Below are 27,350 nucleotides of genomic sequence, written 5' to 3'. Positions count from 1 at the left end.
TGCATCTACCTCATTCCCATGTGCAGGCTCTGGATGCGCCCGTTGCAGGAGTTCCTGGACGCGCGCTGGATCCAAACGACGGGCAGCTTCGAGGAAAGGATCACACTCGACGAGAGTTTCCGACGAGCGATCCGGTGGTGGGGCACCCGCGCTCATCTGACGGCGGGCATGGACTTCCAGACCCCAGCCCACCAGGAGACAGTGACCACGGATGCCTCCCTGGAAGGGTGGGGAGTGCACACCGAAAATCTGCACGCAAGAGGCCTTTGGCTCCCGACGGAGAAATCCTTACATATCAACGTCCTGGAGCTCCGTGCAGTGTTTTGGGCCCTCAGGTCCTTCCTTCCGTCCCTCAAGGGCAAGGTGGTGAGGATCTTCACCGACAACACCACCACCATGTTTTACATCAGGAAACAGGGCGGAACCAGGTCCCCAGAACTGTCCAAGGAGGCGCAGGACCTGTGGCATTGGGCAGTCGCCCAAGGGATGTTTCTGGTGCCGTTTCATCTGGCAGGGATAAAAAACACCATCGCCGACTCACTCAGCAAGGAGCTGCGCTCGTGCCACGAGTGGGAACTACGGCAGGATCTAGTGGATCGCCTCTTCCGACGGTGGGGCACACCCCAGATCGACCTGTTCGCGACGGCGACGAACTCCAAGTGCCGGAGGTTCGCCAGCAGGTTTCCCCAGGCGAGGAGCATGGGCGATGCTTTCTCGTTCCTCTGGGAGGGCCTGTTCCTCTATGCATTCCCTCCTTTGCCACTGCTAATCCGGCTTGTCAAGCAGCTCAAGAGGTCACGGTGCAGGATGATCCTCGTCGCACCTGCGTGGCCGAGGCAGATATGGTTCCCGGACCTTATGGACTTGTCAGCGTCCCCGCCAATCAAGCTGCCGGTGGACGCGGATCTGCTCTCCAGGGAAGGAGGCGCCATCCTCCACCACGACCCGAAATCGCTGAACTTGCAGGCCTGGCTCCTGCAGCGCTAGAGTTTGGAGGATACGACATACCGGCCGACTGCAGAGAGGTTCTTGCAAAGGCCAGGGCGTCCTCGACTCTTAAATGCTACGGACACAAATGGAAGAGGTTCTCTGTCTGGTGCCACGCACAGAAGATTAACCCTCTACGGATTACGGCTCCCCAAGTACTGCCGTACCTGCTGACGCTGGCCAAAGCTGGACTGGCACACGCGTCCATCAAGATTCATCTTGCTGCGATCTCCCGATACACCAGAACCACGGGGCGGACGTCCTTGTGGTCTCATCGTCTGGTGAAAGAGTTCATGAAGGGACTGTTCAGATCGTTCCCGCCGGTGAAGGCTCCGGCCCCGGCGTGGGAGCTCAACGTGGTGCTGACCAAGCTCATGGGACCTCCGTTCGAGCCTCTGCACTCGGCCCCGTTGAAGTTTCTGTCGTGGAAAACAGCGTTTCTTGTGGCCATCACCTCCGCACGACGGGTGGGAGAGATCCAGGCCCTTTCCTGCAAGGCCCCGTACTTGACTTTTCACGACACGAGGGTAGTGCTCAGGACACACCCCTCCTTCATGCCCAAGGTACCGTCGGACTTCCACCTCAATGAACCCTTGGTGTTGCCTGTATTCTTCCCGTCGCCTTCGTCGCCGGCTGAGAGAACTTTGCACTCGCTGGATGTGGCTAGAGTGCTGAAGTTCTACGTGGACCGCACGAAGTGTTTTCGGAAGACGTCACAACTCTTTGTGAACTTTGGACCTGTCAATCAGGGGAAGGCTCTCTCGAAGGCTTCCATTTCCAGATGGCTCTCCGGCTGTATCATGTACTGTCATCGGTTGGCAAACCGACCGCTGCCTGGCCGTCCGAGAGCCCATTCCACCAGAGCGATCGCAGCTACAACGGCGTTCCTTTCTGGTGTGCCCCTGCTGGACATATGCAGGGCTGCTGCGTGGAGGTCGACGCACACCTTCACGAAGTTCTACTGCGTCGATCGGGATTCCAGGGAGGAGTCCAGGGTCGGCCAAGCAGTGCTGCGCAACCTGTTCGCCTGAGGTGAGCCTGGTGCGGAGGTAAGATGCTTAATGTTGAGTTTGATGCAATGCTTAATGTTGAGCCTTTGCCACCTCCCGTGGTTGTGCATGTGTGTACTGCTATGTATTCTTTATTCATGAGCATGTGAATCCATGCCAGACCCCATGCTGGAGAAGGAACAAGTTACTTACCTGTAACTGTTGTTCTCCAGCATGGGTCTGGCATGGATTCACATGCGAACCCTCCCGCCTACCCCTCTGCGGCTCTTCACTTGGTCATACTGCCACTTCACGTGCTTCCAAATCTGAAGATGGCTGCCAGAGGCGGTGCTTAGGTAGAGGGCAGTCATTGGCTGTGGTCAGTATGACGCAGAGACCAGTGATTGGTTATTACTACGAAAAACAGATCAGAAACGAAACTGATACTGGTTTTTTCTTTACCGAGGATTCCCAGCCTGACGACGGGGAATATTCATGAGCATGTGAATCCATGCCAGACCCATGCTGGAGAACAACAGTTACAGGTAAGTAACTTGTTCCTTACTGCGTTTTGCATTTTTTTTAAGTGTTTACTCTTATATTTTTGGTCAATCGAGCCTCAAGCTCCATCAACTCTACTTCTGATCAACGGGGCCCCATTTTCAAAATTTTCTATGCCCCTCAAGGGCACTTTTTCATCGTTTTCCACTTCTCAGAGGATTCCAGAAGATCTTTAAGGCCTACCCTGCGTGAACATGGCCTAAGACAAAGGAAACATGACGCCTGTTGGATCCAAGCTGTTCACGAGCTGCCCTGGATGCGGACTACAGAACGTTTTTGAGGATGAGCACTCTCGGTGCCTCTATTGCCTTCACGAAGACAAATCGCATGTGGAGAAGGACTGTGCGTTTTGTAAGAACATGTCCGAACGGACGATGAAGTATCGTCTTACTCGACTCGCCTACTGGCTGGAGGGGAAGAGCCCAGCAGCAGGTGAGAAGAGGAAGAAGTCCGAGCGGTCTTCTAAGTCCTTTGAGGGCGCTCCGGCGACGGGGGCCCAACAAAATGCAAAGCATCGCGAGTCCGGGAGTACGATCGGTCAGGCTCCTTGGCTGCCAGGCAGAGCGTATTATCACCAACGCCATCAACCACGAGCCAACGCTCTGGCTCGGGGAAGAGGAAACCGGAGAACCCAGGTAAGCTTCGGGAGAAGTCCCGTTCGATCCCGATGGAGACAGCCGAGAGGGAGCGAGGCAGTGACCCACCCCTCCTACCCCCCAAGGTAAAGGCCCCAGGCGCTCCCAAAGTCACGAAGGCCCTGATTCACCCGGCTAAGGCCTTGATCAAGGGAGTCGTGGCAGCCCTGGCAAAGCCTGCAGAGGCTATCCCAGTGGGGATGACCTCTGGGCCCAGAGTTTCCCTGCCACCGCGGAGAGAATCCTCTTTTCAGCCTATCTATAAGACCCCCCGTGAAACCCCAGGCGGAGAAAGGGGGGGAGTGGCCGGTAGCCATTACGGACACAGATACCATCTCTGAAGATGAGCTGTCTGGCGTCGCAAAGATCCTGGACAAGAAGTTCAAGGAGGTCCGGACCTACGGGAAGGATCCTGACGAGGCGGACGAAGAAAGTGACGGCGGTGCCGATGAGGAACCGCAGGCTGTGGAGGTGACGGAGGTCAAGCGGCATCTGGCGGGCCTCCACAGGCTTTACCTGCCTATAAAGAAACCACACCCGTGGGTGACCGTAACGTGGTGTTAGGCGACTTGGCGAGAATCCTACTCCCCAACCGTCACTCCCGTTGCTACCGGTGCCTATGCCACAAGACAACTCAAGAGCAATCTTGATGCCTATTCAGGCCTTGTGAACGGAGATGAGGACAAAGTTGCCCTTACCCCCAGCGGACGATCCAGTGGCGCCTGGACCGTCAGGAAGCCCACTGAACAAGCGGAGGAGAACTCATCCCCCTCCTCTTTCCAGCCTGTACAGCCTTCACCTCCTTCCCCTCCTCCGAGGGATGAGACGGGGACGGATGACGGTGGCGACGACGGAATGGACCTTCCATCACCACCCGCTCGGGCCTCCCCTCCTGACGAAATTGGCTCCTTCCATGCCATGATCGCCAGGGCATCTGACCTCTTTCATCTCTGCCCTGAAGAACAGAAGGAAGGTTTCCTCTACCAACGGCGGGAGGCCAAGAGTAAGACTGTCCATTCGGTCCCGTACTAGACAACATCTGGGATGAGGGACTACTGCACCTGAAGAACCCGTCCACGGCTCCTGCTAAGAGAGACCGGTATGAGAAGAAATACCGGGTCCTGGATTCTGCCCCCATGTGTCTCGGGGCGCAGCTGTCCCTGGATTCAGTGGTCTCCGCGGCGACCAAGAAGAAAGCGGGGGCGACGACTTCAACTTCCCCTCCGGACGCCGAGGGAAAGAAACTGGATGCCATGGGACGACTGGTAATTTCGTCGGTGGCTGTTAGGCAGAAACCTGTGCAGTTCCCTTAGGGACCACTGCAAAAGATTTAAGACTACAGGTGTTGGCAGTAAACCCACTTGGTAGCAGTCTGCACCACCCAGATTTACCTGGTAGCTGTGGCTGAGCAGTCAGACTTCCCTCAAGAAGAGTTAGGCAGTATGCAAAGTTTACACAATAGGCACTCAGGTACAATAATACAAGCAAACGCTGACCAGAGCTTTGGTATCAAAGTATATAATTATTTATTTAAAAACACAGTTGAAACACTCCAGCACTCTTATTGTAAAATATTCTAAACACAGTTACTATTGTAATATATACACCCCTTTTTCCTTATCAGATAAGTCACAGTAAAACGCCACTTATTTTCATACAGAGGTGAGCGCTTAACTAGATTGCACTCTAATAAGTTTGTGAAAAAGGGAGGGAAAAATACAGAATATGGAAAGGTACACCACTCTAAGATTCAGGAACACTGTTAGCAAGGCAGAAAAGCAAAAGTCACTGGTGAGCCAAAGTCCAAAGGTGGGCCCACTCTTAGAGAGAGCAGAGCACAAATGCGCCCCGGATCGCACAGTTACATTAGGCGTAGAAAATCTTGCAGAGGGTTCAAAAGAGTTTAGAGAGGCTTTAGGAAAGTTTAGCCAGGGTGTCCCAGACTAACCCAGGTTCGAAAGCCGGGGGCTAAATCTACCCCGTACAGTCGGTAGCAAGGGAAGCCAGGCACGGTACCTTAAGTGGGAAGGATCCTCCAGCGGTGGCAGTTGTTCCTGGTAGTGGGTGCAAGTTGCGTTGTTGTCCAGGGGAAGAGAAGATCTCGACTTGGAGGAAAGATGAAGGTCGTTGCACTACCAGGGAAGAAACCAGCTGCGGAGTTTTCCGTTTAAAGGTGGTACCTTTATTTCGCGGTCGTGGTAAAACGTGGTATCCCGGTTGCCGGGGTGCTTGGCACGGGCAAGGCAGCCACGAGGTACGTCGGGAAAGCGAAAAGACGGTGAAACTGGTTATCCCCACCAGTCAAAGGAAGAAGACTCTCCGGCGGGAGATCTCCTGTGTCGTTGGGAAAAGTGGTGAGGCAGTCCAGCAGGGCTCCACCGGTGGTGGTGTCGTGGCAGGTCGGCTCAGCTTCTCCCTCGTCGGATTCTTCGGTCCTGTGGCGACTTCAGAAGTTCCAGTGCCCAAAGCCCTGCTTTTATGCAGCAAACCCCCATTCACTCAGCCTAGCTGTCACTCAAACATGCTAATTGGTGAGCTGGCCGGCTCACCACTTGGGACAATCAGGATGGAGTGCGACTTGAGTTGCCTAGGCAACTCAGTCCAGGGTGCCTAAATTCCCCTCCACCCTTCCTAAGAACCTCAGACAGAGTGGCACCACTTTGGAGGGCTTCTGTGGAGAAGCCCGCCAAAAAAGTGGAACAAAGGGCTCCACTTTGGTTGGAGTCACAGAAGAGAACACAAACGCCATTTTAGAATCAAGTTTTGGCAAAAAATACCAACCGGAGAATTAATATTAATTAAATAAACCGGCGGTATGTTCGAGGCTACCGTAAATAATTAAATAAAGATAGCCTAAAACAATGAGAAATCACATAGGAAAATATTCGCGGTTGAATATAAAAGGTAGTATCCACTGCCACCAGCCAAAACTCGATCAGGGGGGACGGAGACGTGCCCCCTCGACTAACAGACCCCGGGGCAATTGAATTGCCCAAGCCAGTACGTCCACAATATGATGGTTTGTACTGGTTCTTTTCAGAATTTAAGACTAGTAAAGTCAATGGTGACTTTACATGCCCTGGGAGACAGTAGTCAGTCCCAGGGTATGGAGTCTATACTGTGGGGTCACTATGACACCCCTGTGTCACTGCACTGAGGGTGCTGTGTAACACACATCACAAAAACACATGAAGCCCTATGGAGTAAAAGACCCCATAGCCCATTAAACACATCTAGATTCAAAGAAACACACTCTCATCATGCCCAAGAGTGAGGGTAAAAGAGTCTCACTCTTGGCAGGAGAAAAAATAAACCCCAAAAATCCAGCAAAGCTGCTGGGGGACTCACTAGGTTAGGAAATTCAGCCTAAACACAGATTTCTCCCTAACAGTGGCGACGACTATTAAAGCGGCCAACGCTCTCTCGATTGTGGCCCGCTACGACAGGGAGCTGTGGTTTAAGATCGCTCCCCTGCTGGAATTCCTCCCGGAAGACAAGAGGGCTGAGGCCATGGTAATCCTACAGGAAGGAGAAGTGGCATCGTACCACGCCATTACGGTGGCCACGGACATCGCCGACACCGGTTTTCGTCAGATGGGCAACAGCGTTTGCCTTCGCAGGATTGCGGTTGGCTCAAGGCCACCGACTTCCGCCAGGATGTGCAGACCAGTGTTCTGGACATGCCCTTCGACGGGAACAACCTGTTCGGCAAGACAGTGGACGAGTCACTGCAGGCCATCAAGGCGGACACCGAGACGGCTCATGCCTTGGGTGTTCAACGGTGTTGGGGAGAATTCTCAATTTATGGCTAATTTCCCTTCCCTATAGAGTCCCCCAGCAGCTATGCTGGATTTGAAGGGTTTGTTTCTTTTTACCTGCTAAGAGTGAGACTCTTTTTTCCCACTCTTAGGCATTTTGCAATGTGTGTTCTAGGCTATTTTTGTGTTTAATGCCTATGGGATCTTTCTCAACCCCATAGGAACCATCTTTATTCACATGTGTTACACAGCACACTCTGTGCAGTCACAAAGTGGTGTCGTAGCGACCCCCAAACAGACTCCATACCCCGGGCCTGACTACTGTCTCCCAGGGCATGTAAAGTCCCCATTGACTTTACTAGTCAGATCCTATGAACTAATCCAGTACAACCCATCTTACTATGGAGGTACTGGAAGGGGTTAATAGTTTTTCCCCTACGTTCATTTTCCAGAGTGTACCCTACAGTACCTCTCTCAAAAGTTTATGGCTGGTGGCAGTGGTTACTACCATAAATATTCAACCGCAAATATTTCCCTATGGGATTTTCCCATTGTTCGAGGCTACATTTTCTGACAGCCTCTAACATACCGCCGGTGCATGTTAATATGAGCTTTGCTCCGGTAGGTTTTATTTTCCAGAACTTTAATATAACTTCTTTCTTGTGTCTTTCTCTAAACTCCTAACCCAGGTCGGGGATCCTTTGTTCATCCTTTTGGCGGGCTTCTACCAAGAAGCCCTCCTTTCGGCGCCACTGAGTCTGGGGTGGGTCCATTGTGTGGGAGGGGGAGTAGGACCCCTGGACAGGGTTGCCTCAGCAGCCCATGTCGCACTCTATCCTGATAGGCTGGAGGGTCTCCCGCCAAGGTGACCACTCCACTATGTGAGTGACAGCTAGGCTGTAAGAATGGGGATCTTTTTGCATAAAAGCAGGGCCCCGAGGACTGGAAGAACAAGACATCGCCACTGGAACTAAGAAGCCGAAGAGGAGAGAAGCCAAAGACCTCTGCAACGACTGAACCACCGGTGAAGCCCTGCTGCAGCGTCTTGCCTCTTTTCTCCACACGACGAGAGAAGATCTTCCTCTGCAAGAGCCTTCTTCCCTTGAGCTGGTGGGCCCAACCAGTTTGCCAATCGCCTTCCCGGACCTGCCTTGGTCGGATCTCCCGTACTCTGGACTCGGAGGTCGGATAGCCAGGCACCAGTCCACTTGGACCGCGATTTAAAGGAGCGTACCTTTTATTCGTGGGCCACACCGCGGCTGGTTTCATCCCTGGGTAGTGCAGTAACTCAAACCTTCCTCCACGACGAGAGCCTCTCTTCCTCTGATGGATCACCCGAACTGCAGGAACTACCAGGAACAACCGCCACGGCAGGAGCCACTTCATTTAAGGTACATTGTTCCGCCAGGCCACCCTTTCTTCGCCGTAGTGCTAAAGGTGTTTTAAATCCTTTACCTACCTGTTGGGTTGGCCGCCCCCCTCTCTTAACATTGTCTTTTCACTTCTGCAAAAACCTTTTCAAATTCGTTAACCAAAGACTTGACTGCAGCTACAAGAACATTTTGCTCCTGGGCCCTTGCCCTGTACCACTGACTCTGGCACAGGCCTACTAACTCTGGTCACATGTGTTAGATCTGCTTTCTTTAGATTGATTCTCACTGAAAACTGTGTTGGTACACCTATTTCTTTTAACTACCCTTTCCTTCCCAATCTTAAACAGTGTGAAATGCCATTTTGATCAGTTTTCATTTTAGGTATTGCCTATACTGATGCACTGTCTTGCTGAACTGGTTCACAAACTGATGGGAAGTGTTGCTAGGGGGTGGAAGAACCTATTTCTAGATAACTTGTGTTTTCCCTCCCTTCGAGAGGAATTGTTAGAGGATCCCTTGTGTGTAGTTGTCACTGCCGTTTTGCTCAGTTTTCACTCTGGTTCACTTGGTCTACAATTCAACTTGGGAGTGTATATTTTTCCTTTGACTTAATTGAACTTGCTTGATGACTGTGATACATGTGTTTTATTAGAAGTGTATAAAATAAACATATATCTACTTTTTAAATACAAAGGTTTGGTCTGGGTTTCCTTGGTCCATAGCCTAGTGGGCCTATTGTGTAAACCCTGAATACTGCTCATCTCCCTATTGAGAGAAGTCTGACTGCTCAGCCACAGCTACCAACTAAATCTTTGTGGTACAGACTGATACCAAAGAGAATGTATTGCTCTCACCTGTAGTCCTAATCTGGTGTAGTGCTCCCTAAAGGAACTGCGCTGGATTCTGCCTAACAAATGGTGGTCGTCCTTTCGGAACTCCAGAGGCGAGCAAGGTGCCTCCAAAGGATTTGGCGGTGGTTCCTCGTACCGCGAGGTGGCCCGCTCCTCGTCGCAGGAGGCCTACAGAGGACGCGGCAAGGCAGGAGGATCCTGTCGTCGTCACTAAGGAGGCCATTGCGGCAGGGCAGCGACGAAGCAGGATTGAACCGGCCGTAGCGTCGTGCCCCCACCTGAGCACCCCGGTGGGAGGCCGGCTGGCACATTACGTCAGTGTGCGGGAGTCCATCGCCACCGACCGTTGGGTGCTGGATCCCCTGGGCCACGGACACACTCTGGAATTTCTAAAGTGACCCTGTATTCCACTCGTGGCCAGGAAGGAAAACCACGTCCCTCAACTGCTGCTGTAGGTACGGGCGATGCTAAGAAAGGGAGCCATTGAGCTCGTCCCAAAGAGGCTCCGGAGTGTAATCGCAATACTTCCTCGTCCTGAAGACCGGCGGTTGGAGACCCACCCTGGACCTTCGTCGTCTAAACAAGTACATCAAGTCCCAGAAGTTCTGGATGATCACCCTCCACCACGTGCTCGGACAGCTGGAGGAGGGCGACTTCCTATCGTCACTGGCCTTGGAGGATGCCTACATTCACATCCTCATTCTAAAAGGACATCGAAAATTCCTGTGATTTGTGGTCCAAGGGCGACACTATCAGTTCAAGGCCCTGCCCTTCGGATTGAAGTTGGTGCCCAGGGTGTTCACCAAGTGCCTCGCACCAGTGGCGGCGCGGCTGCGCCTGCAGGGGATCCACGTCGACCACTACCTGGACAATTGGCTCATCCGAGTAAAGTCAAGAAAACTCGCCGTCGATCATACAGCGAAGACCGTCCAACTGCTCATGGATCTGGGATTCTCGATCAACTTCGCGAAATCCCACTTGGTACGGTCGCAAGTCGCCCTGTTCCTGGGAGCCAGGCTCGACACAGTGGCACAATTGACTTCTCCGTCGGAGGACAGGACGAAGGCCATCCTGGGCAAGGTACAACAGCTGTTGACCATGGATGAGGCCAGGGTGAGGACCATTAAGACCCTGCTCGGCATGATGTCCTCGTGCATCTACCTTGTGCGCCTTTGCAGACTGCGGATGCGACCACTACAGGAGTTCCTCGACGACAGTTAGATGCAAGCGGCGGGCAGCTTACAACACAGGATCTCACGCGACAAGACTTTCTGCCAACGATCCGGTGGTGGGGCACCCGCGCGCATCTGGCGGCAGCATGGACTTCCAGACCCCGGCACATCAGGAAACGGTGACAACGGACGCCTCCCTGGAGGTATGGGGAGTGCCCACCAGGGATCTCCACGCAAGACGCCTTTGGCTCCCGGAGGAGAGGTCACTACACATCAATATCCTGGAGGTCTGAGCCGTGTTCTGGGCCCTCAGGTCGTTCCTTCCGTCCCTCGAGGGCAAGGTGGTAAGGGTCTTCACCGACAACACCACCACAATGTTCTACATCCGGAAGCAGAGAGGCACCAGATCCCCAGCCCTATCCAAGGAAGCCCATGATCTGTAGCACTGGGCCGTCGCCCAAGGGATGTTTCTGGTACCCTTCCATCTGGCAGGAATAAAGAACGCCATCACCGACTCACTCAGCAGGGAGCTGCGCTTGTGCCCCGAGGGGGAGCTGTGGCAGGATCAAGTTGATCTATTCCGACGATGGGGCAATCCCCAGTTCGACCTGTTCGCGACGGCGATGAATGCCAAGTGCCGGAGGTTCGCCAGCAGGTTTCCCCAGCCGGGGAGCATCGGCGATGCCTTCTCATTCCCCTGGGATGGCCTGTTCCTGTATGCGTTACCGCCGTTGCGACTCATCGGTCAACTCAGGCAGTCCCGGTGCCGGATGATCCTCGCACTGGCGTGGCCGAGGCAGATGTGTCACGACCCTCGCCCAAAACCCCCCTCTGGCAAACCCATTGGCCAGGTGGAGTCAGGACTCGGGCCTCTAGAGCCTGGCATCCTCTTCAAAAGCCCTCGTGGGGCCAGGCTCATACACCATGAAAAACAATGTGCTTTGGAACTACTTTATTGTATTGTCAGCCAACATGGAGGCATCCACATAGCTTGGTTCCTAAGAACCAAGCAATGCGGTCTAGTGTTTTGGGTGTGGTAGCCTAGGGACTACTTTACCTGTACTGTTTTGTTGGGGCTATTTAAACCACACCCGAGCAAGACAACACTCTTTGCGTTACTTTGCAGCTTGCAACGTGACGCTCACCATGTCCAGCTATTCCCTCGGAGAAGCAGAACCTGCAAGGAGACAAAAGGAACATCATTAGCAGCAGCATCTTGCCTGCAGTCTTCACCTTTAAACACTTGCAGCTACTGAGAACAGCTTCCTCGAATCTGCACGCCTCCCGGACAGAACGACCTGAAAGAGGAAGATAGAGGCAACATTAAAGAAAGCAGTAGAGACATTTACAAGTTACGAACTGCTCAAAAGGCTTACCTGGCTGGTCGCCTCTCGGCTGGCACCACTCCGGACATTCCACTCGCGCTGAAGAGCACAGCGACCTAAAAGGAAGGAAAACACAGGTTAGCAAAGGCAAGACTTTGCAGCGCTGCGCATAGCACTTACTTACCGCATCATAGCGCTCTTAATACGCCATCATTTACCAGCGGGCTCATCCAAGCCAGTTCGCTGCTCTGAAGCTTCGCATACCTAAGGGAGAAAAAAGACATTTTAAACAAAGGCATGCAGCATAGCAACAAAACTAAAGAACAACAATAAGACCTTCCTGAACAATATCAAACGGGCCGGCGACAGTTAAGTAACTGGACCGCACTCGCCCATGAAAGACAATGCGCCCCTGCAAAGAAGGCAGGACGGAGAGCACGCCTAATTCTACCACAAGGTGAGGAGAGGGTTGCAGAGGGACTGAAATCATACAGGGGTGGAGGGAGGATACTTACCCCAATCGGTCAGTCTTGAACACAGTCCTCCTGTATTTTCAGGTAGAACCTTCCCCGCAGACTACATCAGGGCAAAGCTGAGAAGCATACCAGCGAGTAACCCGGCTGGGTGGCATCCCTGTGGATACCAGGTGAGCGTAACAATATGGTTCCCAGACCTTCTGGATATGTCAGCGTCCCCCCACCCCGTCAAACTGCCGACAGACGCTGATCTTCTCGCCAAAGGTGGAGGTGCCATCCTCTACCACGACCCGGGGTCTCTGAACTTGCAGGCCTGGCTCCTGCAGCACTAGAGTTCGGAGGGTACGATATCCCGGCAGACTGCAAGGAGGTGTTTGCAAAGGCCAGGGCGTCCTCGACTATCAAGTGCTATGGACACAAATGGAAGAGGTTCTCTGTCTGCTGCCGTGCACAGATTAAGCCTCTGTGGATTACGGCCCCTCAAGTGCTGCCGTACTTGCTATCGCTGGCTACGGTGGGGCTGGCGCATGCCACCATCAAGATCCATTTGGCGGCTATCTCCCGCTACACCAGAACTCCAGGGCGCTCGTCGCTATGGTCCCATCTCCTGGTGAAGGAGTTCATGAAAGGACTGTTGCGATCGTTCCCACCGGTGAAGGCTCCGACCCCGGCATGGGAGTTCAACGTGGTGCTGACAAGCTCATGGGGCCACCATACGAGCCGCTGCATTCGGCATCGTTGAAGTTCCTGTCGTGGAAGACAACGTTTCTTGAGGCCATCACCTCCGCACGACGAGTGGGAGATCTCCAGGCCCTCTCCTGTAAACCTCCATACCTGGCTTTCCACAAGACGAAGGTGGTGCCGAGGACGCACCCCTCATTCATGCCCAAGGTGCCGTTGGACTTCCATCTCAACGAGCCCTTCGCCTTACCTGTTTTTTTTCCCGTCGCCATACTTTGCACTCGCTGGATGTAGCTAGAGCTCTGAAGTTCTACGTGGACCGCACGAAGAGCCTTCGGAAGACATCACAACTGTTTGTGAGCTTTGGACCTGTGAACCAAGGGAAGGCCCGCTCGTAGGCTTCCATTTCCAGATGGCTCTCCAGCTGCATCATGCACTGTCACCGGTTAGCAAACCGACCGTTGCCCGGCTGTACGAGCGCCCATTCGATCAGAGCGATCGCAGCTACCACGGCTTTCTTGTCTGGTGTGCCCCTGGAGGACATCTGCAGGGCTGCTACTTGGAGGTCGACGCACACCTTCACGAGATTCTTCTGCGATGACCGGGATTCCAGGGAGGAGTCCAGAGTCGGCCAGACAGTGCTGCGCAACTTGTTCGCCTGAAGGTGGGCCTGGTGAGGAGTTAAGAGTTGCTTAATGTTGAGTTGATGAAATACTTAATGTGGTTGTGCATGTGTTTACTGCTATGTATTCTTATATTCATGAGCATGGGAATCCAGAAGGAACAAGTTACTTACCTGTAACTGTTGTTCTCCAGCATGTGTCTGCCTTGGATTCACATGCGAACCCTCCCTCCTACCCCTCTGCGGCTCATCTCTTGGGCCTACTGCCACTTTACGTGCTACCAAATCTGAAGATGGCTGCCAGAGGAGGGGCTTAGGTAGAGGGCAGTCATTGGCTGGGGGCAGTATGACCCAGAGACCAGTGATTGGTTATTAGTAAAAAGACAGTTCAGAAACAAAACCGAAACTAATTTTTTCTTTATCGAGGATTCCCAGCCTGACGAGGGGAATATTCATGAGCATGTGAATCCATGCCAGACCCATGCTGGAGAACAACAGTTACAGGTAAGTAACTTGTTCCTTCAATTCTGCGGTCCTTCTGTGTTTCAGCTCCTTGCGTCCGACAGCAAATGGCAACACTGCGGTTGTCGGATACCACTCTGGACTTTCCTCGCATCTGGGGTACAGCACTCTGTTGGGGTGGCTCAGGCTTGGTCAGAAGTCCAGAGTATCCTCCTGGCGCTTGGGTCCAACTTAAAAGCAATGCACACAATCTGGTGTTCCTCTCCCTGGCGTTTGGTACCAGCAGCTGTGCAAGTACAGCCAGTTGCAAGAGGATGACCAGATGGGCTTACTTTGGAGTTGATTGGTCCCACCAACTCAAGGGGAGAAGTCGTCCTTGCAGGGCTTATCTAGTCGAGAATTCTGAGTTTCAGCACAGCAGCAGGGCATCACCGGACAAACCAACTGTCCAGGGGTTGCAGCTGGCGTCTCGTTCTTCAGATTCCTTTGTCCAGTGGTCGACTCTGCCTTTCAAGCCAAAGAGCCTCGGCTTTTATGCAGGTTTCTCCGATTCATTCCAGCCTATCTGCCAATCACAGAGCAGGGTGGCTGTCCTTGCCAGACAGCCAGCTGGCCAATCACCTTTGGGTGCATTCCTGTAACCAAGGAGATTAAGCACAGGAAGTTTCGGGCACCTCCCTCATGTCCTGCCCCTGCCAGACATACTGGACCCAGAGGCGGGGTTCACTCGTGAATCCTGCCAAAGACAAAACGAACAAAGGGACCAAACCTGGTTTGTGGCGCAGAGTAAATCTCAAGAAGGACCTTTCCAAGAAGAAATGGTGGAGGGGGGAAGACGACCAGGGCCATTTTGACGAACTGGGCACCCATGGGTGCTTTACTGCAGCTGCAAACGCAACCCGCGGTAAAAACACACAATGGGAGTAAAAAGTAAACCACTGCCAACAGCCATGAATTGTAGAAAGGGTAACATAAAAATGTTTCATGAGAAACTGGACAAAGGGGATACTAAGTAACCCCTCCGGCACCCTATTGTAAGATAGTGTGTGCTGGGTCTAGAAAGTTAGAAAATGTAAGTAAAGTCAATTTCACTCGACTCCACCCTAACGCTGAAAAAACAAATAAATGCCACCATCTCATCTACCACATACACCAACAAACTTATCAATGCCTGCAGACCTTTTCTATCATCCTCCAGCTGCCTCACATTATCCAGAGCATTGATTCTGTCTAAATTAGACTATTGTAACACACTCTTCCTAGGCACTACCACCAAGAATCTAGACAGACTCCAGATCCTCCAAAACAATGCCTTAAGATGCGCTCTTAACCTCCCGCGTAAAGCACACATCACCACGGCTAGCAAAGATGTCCACTGGCTCCCAATCCGAGACAGAATCAAGCTCAGAACTCTTGTCATTACACACAAGTGCCTGTCACTGACTGCCCCGTGATACCTCTCTGACAAATTTGCTAGACACAGCACTTCTAGACCCACCAGAACGCCCTACTTGCACCAACTCAAGGTCCCTAAATTCAACCTAAAAACAGCAGGAGGTTCCAGCATCCCGGTTCTTGCAGCTCAATTTTGGAACACCCTCCCTCTTGCAATTAGATCGGAAGCATCCTTCTGGCCATTCAGAGCCATGGTGAAATCCTGGCTCTCCGCCTAACACCGTACCACCTACTCACGTATTCTAGGCCTTAACTATACCTGGAAACGGACCACCTTGTAACCCGGTCCGCTATGTCCTATTATATTACTGTATATATTATTGTATATATTTTTTGCTTATTTCTTCACCATCTGTCTGCACCATTGAATGTATGTACTTTCCCTGCTGTGCGCAACGATATGTAACTATGCTGTCCATACGATTATGCGCCCAGCTACCCGAGGGTTCGGTCGCGCTCTATAAATAAACTAACTAAACTGCTCTTAAACAGTTTATCCAAGAGAAGGTATTTAAGCCTTTGGGGAATCTAAGACTTCCCCTTGCCACTGCACTGAAGGTGCTGTGTGTCACAATGTAAAGATGATGCCTATGGAGTTTGTCAGACTCCACCGTTAAATAAACAGAGTCCAAATCACAATATAAATACATGAGGGTGTGAAAAAGGGCTCGCTCTCTCCAGGTTAGAAATGAAATGTCCTAAAGTCCAGTAAAAAGAGTGGGAGCGGGGGGTGTCTCTAAGGTAGAAGGGAATTGGCATGTTTCTGAGAATTCTCCCTAACGGAGATCTTAAGACATATGGAGGAAAATAATGCTCCATAGTAAAGGTAAAACACAGAGAGCAGAGTTCCAAATGGCAGAGCCCATATGAGCTCCACTCATTCAGGATTATAAGAAAAAGGTCCAGAAGTCAAGCAAAAATGACTAAAAGAGGGGATAAAACAAAAAAGGATAAATCTCCCGAACACCTCGACACGTTAAGGATCAAGTGTACTGTACAACTCGCAGTAGGTATAGTATTACGGGAACGCCCTTTCGACTTCGTATTTTCAAATTGGGAAATAAATAATGTAATACCACCCAATAGCCACTGGATGGCCTATGCAAAGCATCTGAATCTAAGCCGATACAAGCATCAAAGACAATTACTGGAAGGTGATGTTTGTTTTTTGTTCTGAAACTTTGCAGTGTGTGTGCGTAATGCATTTCTTTGCATAGTGTTGCCATCTGTAATTAAACAGTAATCTGTAGTGCGTATGTTGGGCATGCAGTAATTTATATAATTTTAAATGACAGTTTTGTATCCCTAACCTTAACACAATAGAGTTAATAAAATGGATCACTTTGTTTTTTATGTAATCTTGCTTACAGTATGTTTAAAATACTTCTGCCTAGGTGGTAATAAGCTGCAGACGACTGGAAATAAAATGGAAGAGGTAAAACCAGCTTCAAATATAAAGTCCATCCCTACCTTGGCTTCAGTACAGACAACAGAGGTTAAACCGGACTCAGTGACAGAATCTCTTCAGCAAGCAACTCTCGCTGCTCTGCAGAGCGATGTGCAGCCTGTTGGCCATGACTACGTAGAAGAGGTACATACTTGTGTGGGGATAATGCAAGAATTCAACACTTTGTTTAATTTAATATTATCTTTATATGTTCAGTTTATTTTGTTTGCATTGTATCTGAGTAAATGTGAATTTACTGACTCATCTGATTGAGGCATTTAAGACTGCATTAGAGGCTGTAAAATCTGTCGCTGAAATAAAAGAAAATGATATTCAGCAAGTTGAAGAAGAAAGGCCCTTCTATATTAGACAATGTATATTTAAGGTGTACAGTTGAACCCTACTGTCTCTGCCTAATACCAGTTTGGTCAGGTCACAAGTCCTTTAACATTTTAGGGGGGTCATTCCCAGACGAATTAATGAATGTACACGCTATAAATGTGAGTATAATGGAACATATAGAGGGCTTGCACCTTTTTAAACCCAAAGGTCGGTATTAAAATAGTTTTCTGGAGTGCAAAACCCAAAATAGGGTATTTCAAACATTTAATTGTCCATTTACTTTGCCTAGCAGGTACAATTGTGGCCTGGGATATTGATGACCTGGATTTGATTCCCAAATTCATAGTTTATTGAATATGCATTAAACTCATGAATTTGCTAAATAGGAACACTCCGCTTCCAGTGATTGGACCAGTGAAACCCTGATTTCAGAAGACTCTCGTTGGTGTTTCGACCCTTGGGTTGGTAGGACCAACTAGTCTTTATGCTTTCTCGTGGTTGCATGCCCCAAGAGTTTTTGGTAGTGTCCTTGGACTGCCCGGTCAGAGGGGTAAATGAGCATACCTGTGCCTTCATCTCCCTTCCCCTGTCCTTTCCTACCTCCGTCCCACTCACCTTTGGTCGTCAAACATGGGTAAAGTATCCTGGGTCTGGAAGAGAGAAGTTGCAGGTCTTCTGACCAATTGTTATTTAACTTTGAAATAGTTGTGGACTGTTTTGTAATCGCTACCACAAGCCTATTGCAACCCTATAGAAAATACCTTCCCTGGAGAAACCTTCTAATGGAACGTGGAGCTTTTGGGCACTAGATCTTCAGGCAGGACTTTGCACGTAAAGTGAACAGTCCTTGTAACTGGTTCTCATCATTTTACCTGCACCGAAGTACTTGCCGGTTTCACCTGGTTGGTCATTGACCGGTGTATTGTATGTGAACCTACTGGTGAATGTATATATTTGTATTATATGGTTTGTGTAATATTACTACATGCTAGTTTCATTTTTGTTCCTAAAGTTCTACATAACTGTTTTCCTCTAGCATGGGGTCTGGCATGGATTCACATGCTCATGAATATTCCCCGTCAGGCTAGGAATCCTCAGTAAAAAAAGAAATGCAGTTACTCCTCCGTCCCCTTTCCTCCATACTTATTGGACATCTCTCTGTCCTGTGGGACGGGACCGGAGCACTTTGTAAAAAGCATCCAAATTTTTTTTCCAAAATGTGTCCTTCCTCTTTCTTTCGCGGGGCCCGGCACGTGACCATAACCCCGCCCACCTTGGCTCCGCCCCATGCATCGCCCATCTGTCCTTTTCTCCGCTCGTTCGGGACTGGACACACTTGCATCCTCAGATTTTCTTCCCTTTGTTTCTCTCTGGCTCTCGCTAACTATCATATACTAGTCTGTCGTTCAAACTAGACTTTCCAGATTGTTCATCGTGTCACTGACGCTTCACAAGGGCAGTTCCCCATCCTCTTTGCTTAGAGTGCTTGGGTCCGGATCACGGTTGGGACTCATGTCTTTACTGCGACTGCCTTTCGGTCCGGGCACTTCAGCGTCGGTTGGAGCGGTGGGAGGTGGTGTTCCGATGAACTCCTCCTTCACATTTTTAGGCGTTCGACAAAAAGAAGAAACGCCCGGTAACTTCTTTACTTTTCAGAGCACCCCGGCCGGGGGGGATACCTTCCCAGGTTCCTCTCGGGCTGGGAGGAGCGTGGATCGCTCTCACTGGGGTCCGCCATGAAGTGCCCGTTGGGCCTAATAATTTTACCGGAGTTTTCTCCGAGGGTCTCCGTAAGGGGCCTGTGGATACCGCAGTACGCTCCGAGGCCCCTTTTGGGGCTGTTTGTAGACCCAGTTCTACTGAATCGTGGGATACTGGAGCTCGCTCTGAGGCCTCTGTCGGCTTCCCTCAAAAATAAGACCGAGGTGTGCCCTGAGGCCTTGGGGGGGGCTTGCTGTCACCAAACGGATGTTCGAGGCCCGCGCGGATAAGGCTGTCACCAGACGTGGGTCCGAGGTCCCTCTTTCAGAGGCTAAAGTTACCAACATTTCTGAGAGGCCGGATAAGGCCTTACCGGTGAAGGCTGTTTCTCACCGCTTGTGGCAACACCAGATCTGTTGAGGGGGCAAAGAAGGAAAGTTCTTCTTTTACCGGCAGTGCTGAGGGTCTTTCCTGGGAAGGCTAATTTGGCGGTTGGTATGTCGCAGAAACATTCCAGGCCTTATAGTACCGGCTCTGCCGAGGTTCCTTATGTTAAGGCTAAAGTTAAGAACCCTTATCCATCGGTGGGGACCCCTGCCTCACTTCCTCACGTGCTGCAGTTCCCCTCAGGCAATGACAAAATGGCGCCCGTTCCCGCCTCGACCGCGGCGGCCATTTTGGGTGCTACCCCTACAACTACGCCATCGGCCTCAGGTGTAGGGCTTGGTTCCTTGGGTGAACATAGGGTTCCTTGTGCGCATCCTTATCGGCCAGTTTACGATTGGAACGCCCAGATGCCCCTTCCGCACAATGTTTCGTTGCCTGTGGGGTCGGCACCTTTGATTTTTGTGGATACATCGGCGGATGGCCCGGTGTGGCAACCTTCCCCGTTACGTCCCTGGAATTATCCTCCTCATGAGAGGGCCTCCTCCGGTTCCAAAACAGTCCCCAGAGGATGCCTTTTTCGGCAAATTTCAGACGCTCATGCGTTCCGACCCCATGAGGGAGTGTTTCAAAGGGCTTTTTAGGGAGATATGTCCGCCCGAGCCTCCGGTGCCACACGTTCCTCCGGCGGTGCCGCCTTTGCCTCACTTGCCTTCGGTGCCTTCTCCGACTCTTCCGCCTTTGCCTCCATTGTCTCCTGTTGACAAGGCAGCGCCCGACACGGCTCAGCAGGATCCTGATCTGTCAGCTGGCGCGCAAGGCGATCAGGGCAACGAGGACCTTCCCCGGTCTATTAGAGCTTTTCATGACCGGGTACTGGACATGGTGTGCTTCTTAGATGTTCTGGTGCCCGAGGCACCTGCTCCACAGGAGGGCGTGCTTTCTGGGGCGTTCACCCTGTCTCCTTTGGAGCGTACCAGCCTGTTCTTACAAAAGGACGTTCTGGCCGAGGTCTGTAGGGTCTGGGAAAAGCCACGCTCTGGACTTTTAGTCAATAAGAAAATTGACGCGAGATACAGGCTGCATTCTTCGGAAGAGGTGGCCCTGTCGTCTTGTCTGCCCCCTTCCTCCACAGTGATGGCTGCGGCCACTTTACAATCCAGGCCTGCACCATCCTCTTCCACAACGGCTACTCAGGTTCTGGGAAAGGAGACCAAAAAGCTCCTTGACTCCCTTGGGAGGAAACTCTTCGCCACCTTGGCCTTGCAGCTCAGGCAGGCCAATGCCGAACTGGTGTTAGCGGGGGCTAATATGTGGAAAGGTCTGTCGGAGTTTGAGGAGTTTATCCCGGTCGAGAAGCTGGAAGACTTTAAGGTGGGATTATCCGACGCCAGGGTCTTGGCCCAGGATCTCCTGGAGGCTGCGGCTCATCACGTAGACACCTCGTCTCAGGGCCTTATGCTAGGGGTTGATACCTCACGGCAGGCGTGGCTGCATGCCACTAAATTCTCAAAAGAAGTGCAGAACAAGGTGTTGGACCTTCCGTTCGATGGTAAGGAGCTCTTTCATTCTACAACAGATGTAGAGCTCACCAAAACGAAGGATGGCACTCAGACAGCTAAATCCTTGTCGGTCCTTGTTAAGACCCCTTTTCAAAACCCAAAGTCTGTTGTCCCAAAGCCGACCCTCCTCTGGCTTTAGGTGCTTCCTCGACCGGAAATCTCGCAGAGTGGATACCCCTTCGGGGAATAACCACTGCAGGCAACAACGGACTCGGTTTTTCTCCCGCTCCTCAGACTCCTCCACAGGTACAGATGGTACCACCACCGAAAAACCTACTGAATGAGGCTTCTCCGTGCTCGCACGAGACCCCGGTGGGAGGACGCATTGCCTCTCATTGGGAGGCGTGGCAGACCATCACTGAAGACAGATGAGTCTTGTCAGTCGCTCGGGCGGGCTTCTGCTTACCCCTACCCTGTACCCCACCCCTCAATCCTCCTTTTCAGCTGTCAGGCTCGCCCTCCCTCAAAGCCGAGGTTCAGAAACTTCTGGACCTCAGAGCTGTTGAACCTGTTCCCTTCGGGGAGCGAGGGGGGGGGGGGGGCTTCTACTCCCGGCTGTTTACGGTGCCCAAACCCAACCAGGCTGGCCTGCGCACCATCCTAGACCTTTCCCAGTTCAATCTTTTCCTACCCCAAGAGAAATTCCAGATGATCACGCCCAGCCAGATACGGTCCTCCTGGCAGATGGGCGATTGGCTCAGTGTGGTGGATCTTCAGGATGCGTACATGCATATTCTGATTTGGAATCCACACAGGAGATATCTCCGTTTCTCTTTGGGGGAGGAGCACTTCCAGTTTCGAGTGCTTACTTTTGGCCTCAACTCGGCGCTGCGTGTCTTCACGAAGATGATGTTGGTGATTGCGGCCTATCTTCGTCTATCTTCGTATTTGGATGACTGGCTCTTACGCAGCCCTTGTCCGTTGAAAGCAGCGAGCAATCTTCAGTCTCTCCAACTCCTGTTCTATCTTGGGCTGTCGGTGAACTGGCAGAAATATTCCATGACGGTCTCGCAGGACTTGATTTTCCAGGGTTTTCGCTGGAACACGATGGACTGCAGAGTGTACCTGACGGGGACAGGATGGCGGATCTGTTAGCCACGTGTCACATGTTTGCGCAGTCGGAGAGCATGTCGGCCTGGTGGTTCCAGAGGCTTCTGGGCCTCATGGCCTCGTGCCCGTTGGCTCTTCCTCTTGCTCGTCTCAAGATGAGGCGGACCCAAGTGGCTCTTCGGAGTTCTTGGCGTCAGGCTGTGGACCCGGATTCCAAGCTGATAATAATTCCGGCTTCCATGAGAGTGGACCTGTAATGGTGGTCATCTCTCAGCAAACTGTCGGTGGGTGCGGGGTTTCAGGACCCTGCCCCTATGGTGACAATCACGACGGACTCCTCCCTCCTGGGGTGGGGTGCGACGTTAGATCTTCTTCAGGTCTCGGATCTCTGGTTGCCTCAGGACAAGCTCTTCCACATAAATCTAGAACTTCTGGCGATCTTCCTAGCGCTCAGGGCGTTCAGACTGATCATTGCCAACAAGGTGGTCCGCATACTCACGGACAATGTGGTGTCGATGTATTACATCAACAAACAAGGGGGAACCAAGTCTCCCCCCACCCCCCTTCCCCGTGGACATGTCCATCCAGATTTGGGAGTGGGCCGTGCTTCATGGTGTTTGGCATCTTGCAGTGCACATCCCGGGCCTGCTGAATGTCACAGCTGATGCCCTCAGCCGACGGACTGTGGTCAGCTACGAGTGGGAGTTGAAGGCGGAGGTCCTCTCGTGGATTTTCTTGCGTTGGGGCACACCGGAGGTGGACCTCTTCACTACGGCGGCAAACAAGAAGCTTCCTCAGTATGCCTCCAGGGGGGGAGCGCTGGGAGCCTCCTCTCCGGGGGATATTCTCGACATTCCATGGCACAACATGAGAATTTACGCCTTCCCGCCTCTGCCTTTAGTCCATTGGGCAATTTGGAAGCTGAAGAACTCAGTGAACTGTCCCCTTCTACTCATAGCCCTGTGGTGGCCGGCCAGGTTTTGGTTCTCAGAGCTTCAACACCTGTCAATGTGTCTGCCGATCGGGCTGCCAGTGACCCCCGATCTTCTTCATCAAGGGGAACAGCAGCTGTGGCACCCCTCCCCACAATCGCTCAGCTTGGATATTCTGCCAGATGGACAATGGGGTAGCTCTCCGGAACAAAGGCTGGCTGAAGGCCACTGACTTCAGTGCAGATGTATAATCCAAGGTGGTAGACGTTCCTTTTTGATGGGGACAATTTGTTTGGAAAGGCAGTGGACCATACTCTCCGATTAGAACAGACAGACGGCATGTTCTCTTGGGACACTGCAGCAGAAGAGATTGTCATTTCGTTCCTCAAGCAGAGTGTGGGGGGGGGGCAGATATTTTCTCAGCTAGGGCCTCCCTCTGAAACAGCCTCCCTGCCTCTCTCAAACTTGAGCAGAATCACCTCTGGTTCCCGAAGCAACTCAAGACCTTCCTTTTCGCTTCGCTTTCTCCTCCTCTCCCCTGCTGATGTCCCGGACTGCTCGGCGCACAGGTCACCTGGCTACCCACTGAACTCTGGCCCAGGCTCCTGTGTGTCCAGTTGCCCTCACCCTGCTTCTGGGCTCCCACAGCCCTTAAGGGTCTGTATCTGCAACCCTACATTCCCTTCTCTCTGCACCTATGAGCCACCTTCCGCCAACACTTATGGAGTTACCTGCACTTCTCCCCCACACCCTTCCATCTTCCCCGCACTTGTGTGGTTTGAATGACACCAGGCATAGTAAGATCGTTGTTTTGGCCTCCTTTTTTACCCCTCCTTGTCTTGTCATGCCTAGAAACACTTGTGTACAGGCATGTTATAAATGACGTATATCAAGAGGGAAGTCGGGCAGGGCCTCCAAGGGGTACTCTGCCAAATCAACAGCCCTCCCGTTCTACCACCCCGGAAGCCTACAGGGGCTGCTTGCAAGCCTGGAGCAGCCAAGGTCCGCTTTGACCACACCCGCAGTCGAGCAAGACGCCCATGCAGGCCTGAACCGGCCGTGGACCTGGTCCACCCACCCCCCCAATTTCACACCCCAGTGGGTGGCAGGCTAGCGGACCTATTTGACCAGTGGACATATGGGTGTTGGACTTTCTTCAAGGGCACACCTTGGAGTACAGACACAGTTGCCCTTGCATTCCTCCTGTAACACGTCAGGAACTGCACATGGCTCAACTGCTGCAGGAGGTTCAGTCCATTTTGAGGAAATGGGCAATAGAGCTGGTCCCGCTGCGCCTCTGGTCTCTGGAGTGCACCCCAGATACTTTATGGTACGGAAGAAGTCAGGAGGGTTGCGGCCAAGCCTAGTTGACTCAACAAATAATTAGTCCTAGAAGTTCAGGATGGTCGCGTTGGCAGTATGGGCTTGACCAGCTGAAAGAAGGGGATTTCTTGGTGACTTTGGACCTGGAGGATGCTTACTTTCACCCAAGACATGGGATGTTACTGTGGTTTGTTGTCCAGGAACGGCACAATAAGTTCAAGGCCCTGCCCTTCGGACGGAAATCGGCGCCAAGGGTGTTCACTAAGGGCTTGGTTAAAGAGAATTCGCAGAAATGTGCTAATGCCTCTCTACTTTAGAGACCCCCCCCCCCCCCAGCACTTTGGCTGGACTCTAGGACTTTTTTAATTTTTAACCTGAGAGAGTGAGACCTTTTTCCGACTCTCTCGTGAATCTTTGTGATTTAACACGGTTTCATTTTGGTTTTGGAGTCTGACAAACTGCATAGGCATCATCTTTGCATTGTGACACACAGCAACCTCAGGGTTTAAATACCTTCTCTTGGTGAATCTACTGTTCCAAGAGCATTAAAGTGAAATTGACTTAACTTACAATTTGTAACTTTCTAGACCCAGCACACACCATCTTACAATAGGGTGGTGGAGGGGTTACTTAGTATCCCTTTGTCTAATTTCTCATGTAACATGTTTGTTACCCTTTCTACAATGAATGGGTGGTGGCAGTGGTTTACTTTTAACTGCCATTGGGAGTTTTACCGCTGGCTGCGTTCGTAGCTGCAGTAACGCACTCATGGGTGCCCATTTTGTCAAAATGGCCCGGTCTTCTTTTTTCATCATTTCTTGGTGGAAAGGTCCATCTTGAGATAAGCAGGTTTCGTCCTTTTTGTTCTTTGTCTTGGGCGGGATTCATGAGAGAAGCCCGCCTCTGGCTCCAGTATGTCTAGCAAGGGCAGGAAGTGAGGGAGGTGTCAGAAACTCTGTGCTTAATCCCCTTGGTTACAGGAATGCACCCAAAGGTAATTGGCCGGCTGTCTGTCCGGCAAGGACAGCCACCCTGCTGCGTGATTGACAGCTAGGCTGGAATGAATGGGAGAAACCTGCATTAAAGGTGAGGCTTTTTGGCTTGGAAGGCAGTCGACCACTAGACGAAGGAATACGAAGAAGAACTTTGAAGAGACACCTGCTGCAAGCCCTGGACCGTTTGCCCGGTGAAGCCCTGCTGCTGTGCTGAAACTCCGAATTCGCCTCGACTATAGAAGCCCTGCAAGGACGACTTCTCCCCTTGAGATGGTGGGACCAATTAACTCCAAAGTGAACTCGTTTGGACATTCTCTCAGAGCTGGCTGTACTTCTGCTGCTGCTGAAACCGAAGTGCCAGGGTGAGGGACACCAAACGGAGTGCATATCTTGTAAGACTGACCCGAGCTGCTGGAAGTTCCTCCGGACTCCCAGTAAGCTAGACTGACCATGCCTGAGCCACCTCAACAGAGTGCTGGACTCCAGATGCGAGGAACGTCCAGAGTGGTATATCCGTGGGACCGCAGTGGTGCTATTTGCTGAGACGCGAGGAGCTGAAACCGTGAAGTGCCACTTAATAGAAGTTGGTTCTTTTCAGCCACTGACCGTCCCCTTGTGTTGTAGGATTTCCCAGAAGTCCTTCCTCTTGTCCCCACGACTGAGGCCCAGGAACAGGATCTGCAGAGCTGCACAGGAACAGAAGCCAGCTGGAACCATTTCTTCTAACCAAAGGTACTGTACAGTTTGAGATGACCTGTCTCTTGTTGTAGCTTTACTTGATCTCAGTTGAGACTGACTTGTCTTGATTGCTTCGGTAGAGTTGCTTGCATCTTATACCTCCCACAAGCCTCCCAGCTTGTGACCCTACATGGATTCTCCCTTTTCTACAAAGTCTTCTAAAACATTGTGCAAGACTTTACGTACCTGCAAGAAGTGCTTCAGCTCACCTAGACTTTTGCCCCAAATTGACATTGGCTGCCCTGGCTCCCTGAATGACCTTTCTCTCCTCTGCTTGTGTTTTACCTTCCCTCCAGGAAAGGGTTAACTTGCTTTGCATTGGAGGATTCAAAATTACTTGCCTGCTTCAGAATATTTGTGATTTCTTGTTTTATTCTGAAACCTCTTTACTTTGACACTCATCTGATCTCACTATTGCTCTAAATGTACCAGTCATGTATTAATGTCCATAGTATCCTAGTTATTTAAGTCACCCGAGGGTGTAGGAATTGTCTGTGTGCCATCCCAAAGGGGTATTTTAGAGAAACTAAGTGTGTATTTGTGTTAATATTACATTGCCCCTTGTGAAGAAGGCTTATTCAAATAGACTGTTACATTAATTGTTTAATCAAGAAAACTTGATGGTAAGTGTTTATTTGAATACCTGCTACTGTGAAACTGTCACATTACTGCTCACATTGACCCCTCTTGAGATGAGCCTGGCTGTTCAGCCACACTACCAACCTGTGTAGTTCATACTTATACCAAAGGTGTTGGGTCCCAATTGCCAGGAGGTCAAGGTTGTTGTAGTGCACCCAAAGGGTACTGCTCCAAATCCTACCTAACACAGAATTTCAGAAAAACATTAACACTAATCCCCTAACGTTCCAGCTCATGCACTTCAAAGTATCAACCACCATCAGGCCAATGCGAGCGGTATGAGCCCTATGCGGGCCCGTAATAAGCACCTAATGAAACATTTACCACGGGTGGAGTAAAACCCAAGACCCTGCTGTGCATGCTAAGCATTTTTTGTCCAACTTCCCCCCCGCCCCCACCCCCCCCCCCCCCCCCAACCGATCACCGGCACCCCAACCAGAGGCGTGAACATCCCATACTAACTAACAACCTTTGCATTGGGCAAGGGGAGGGAGGGAGCTGTACGAAGCATGCAGCCCGGCCTTTAACACAGCAGTGTAGTGTATAACAAGTATGACATGCACAATTCAACTTGGGTGATCAATGCGTAGGAGGACATCTGATATGCATTAATTATTATCCAAAATACCAAAGGGTATGTAGCATGCCCTGTTTCAGTCTCGGAACCAAAACATAACATTTAGAAGTAAAAAGCGAGAATTGGGAATGGCACGTAATTCAACCATGGAAGTGCTGATCAAGAAACTTCATTGCCTCCTCTGGGATTGTAAAGAAGCAGGCTTTCCCAGAATGCTCGACCCTGAGCTTAGCCAGAAACCGCATTGCTTAATTAATCCCAAGATCACAGAGCCTCGTTTTCACTGCCAGAAAGGACCTCCGCTCCAGCTGCA

At 51.4% G+C, this 27,350-nt stretch overlaps 1 protein-coding gene across 3 annotated transcripts in view; it reads left to right on the top strand.

Annotated features, from left to right (window-relative positions):
- The window catches only part of ZFR (zinc finger RNA binding protein), a 1,119,848-nt gene that overhangs the window by 679,330 nt on the left and 413,168 nt on the right, over positions 1–27,350 (top strand). For all 3 annotated transcript variants that reach the window (XM_069627081.1, XM_069627082.1, XM_069627083.1), the window contains one exon: positions 16,742–16,938. In XM_069627081.1, coding sequence (XP_069483182.1) covers positions 16,742–16,938 — 197 coding nt within the window. The remainder of the gene's footprint in view (positions 1–16,741; positions 16,939–27,350) is intronic.

The sequence above is a fragment of the Ambystoma mexicanum genome, chromosome 6p (assembly GCF_040938575.1).
Source record: "Ambystoma mexicanum isolate Mex_15411 chromosome 6p, UKY_AmexF1_1, whole genome shotgun sequence".
Taxonomy (NCBI): domain Eukaryota; kingdom Metazoa; phylum Chordata; class Amphibia; order Caudata; family Ambystomatidae; genus Ambystoma; species Ambystoma mexicanum.
The sequence above is the reverse complement of the archived record's forward strand: the minus strand, read 5'-3'. Positions and strand labels throughout refer to the sequence as shown.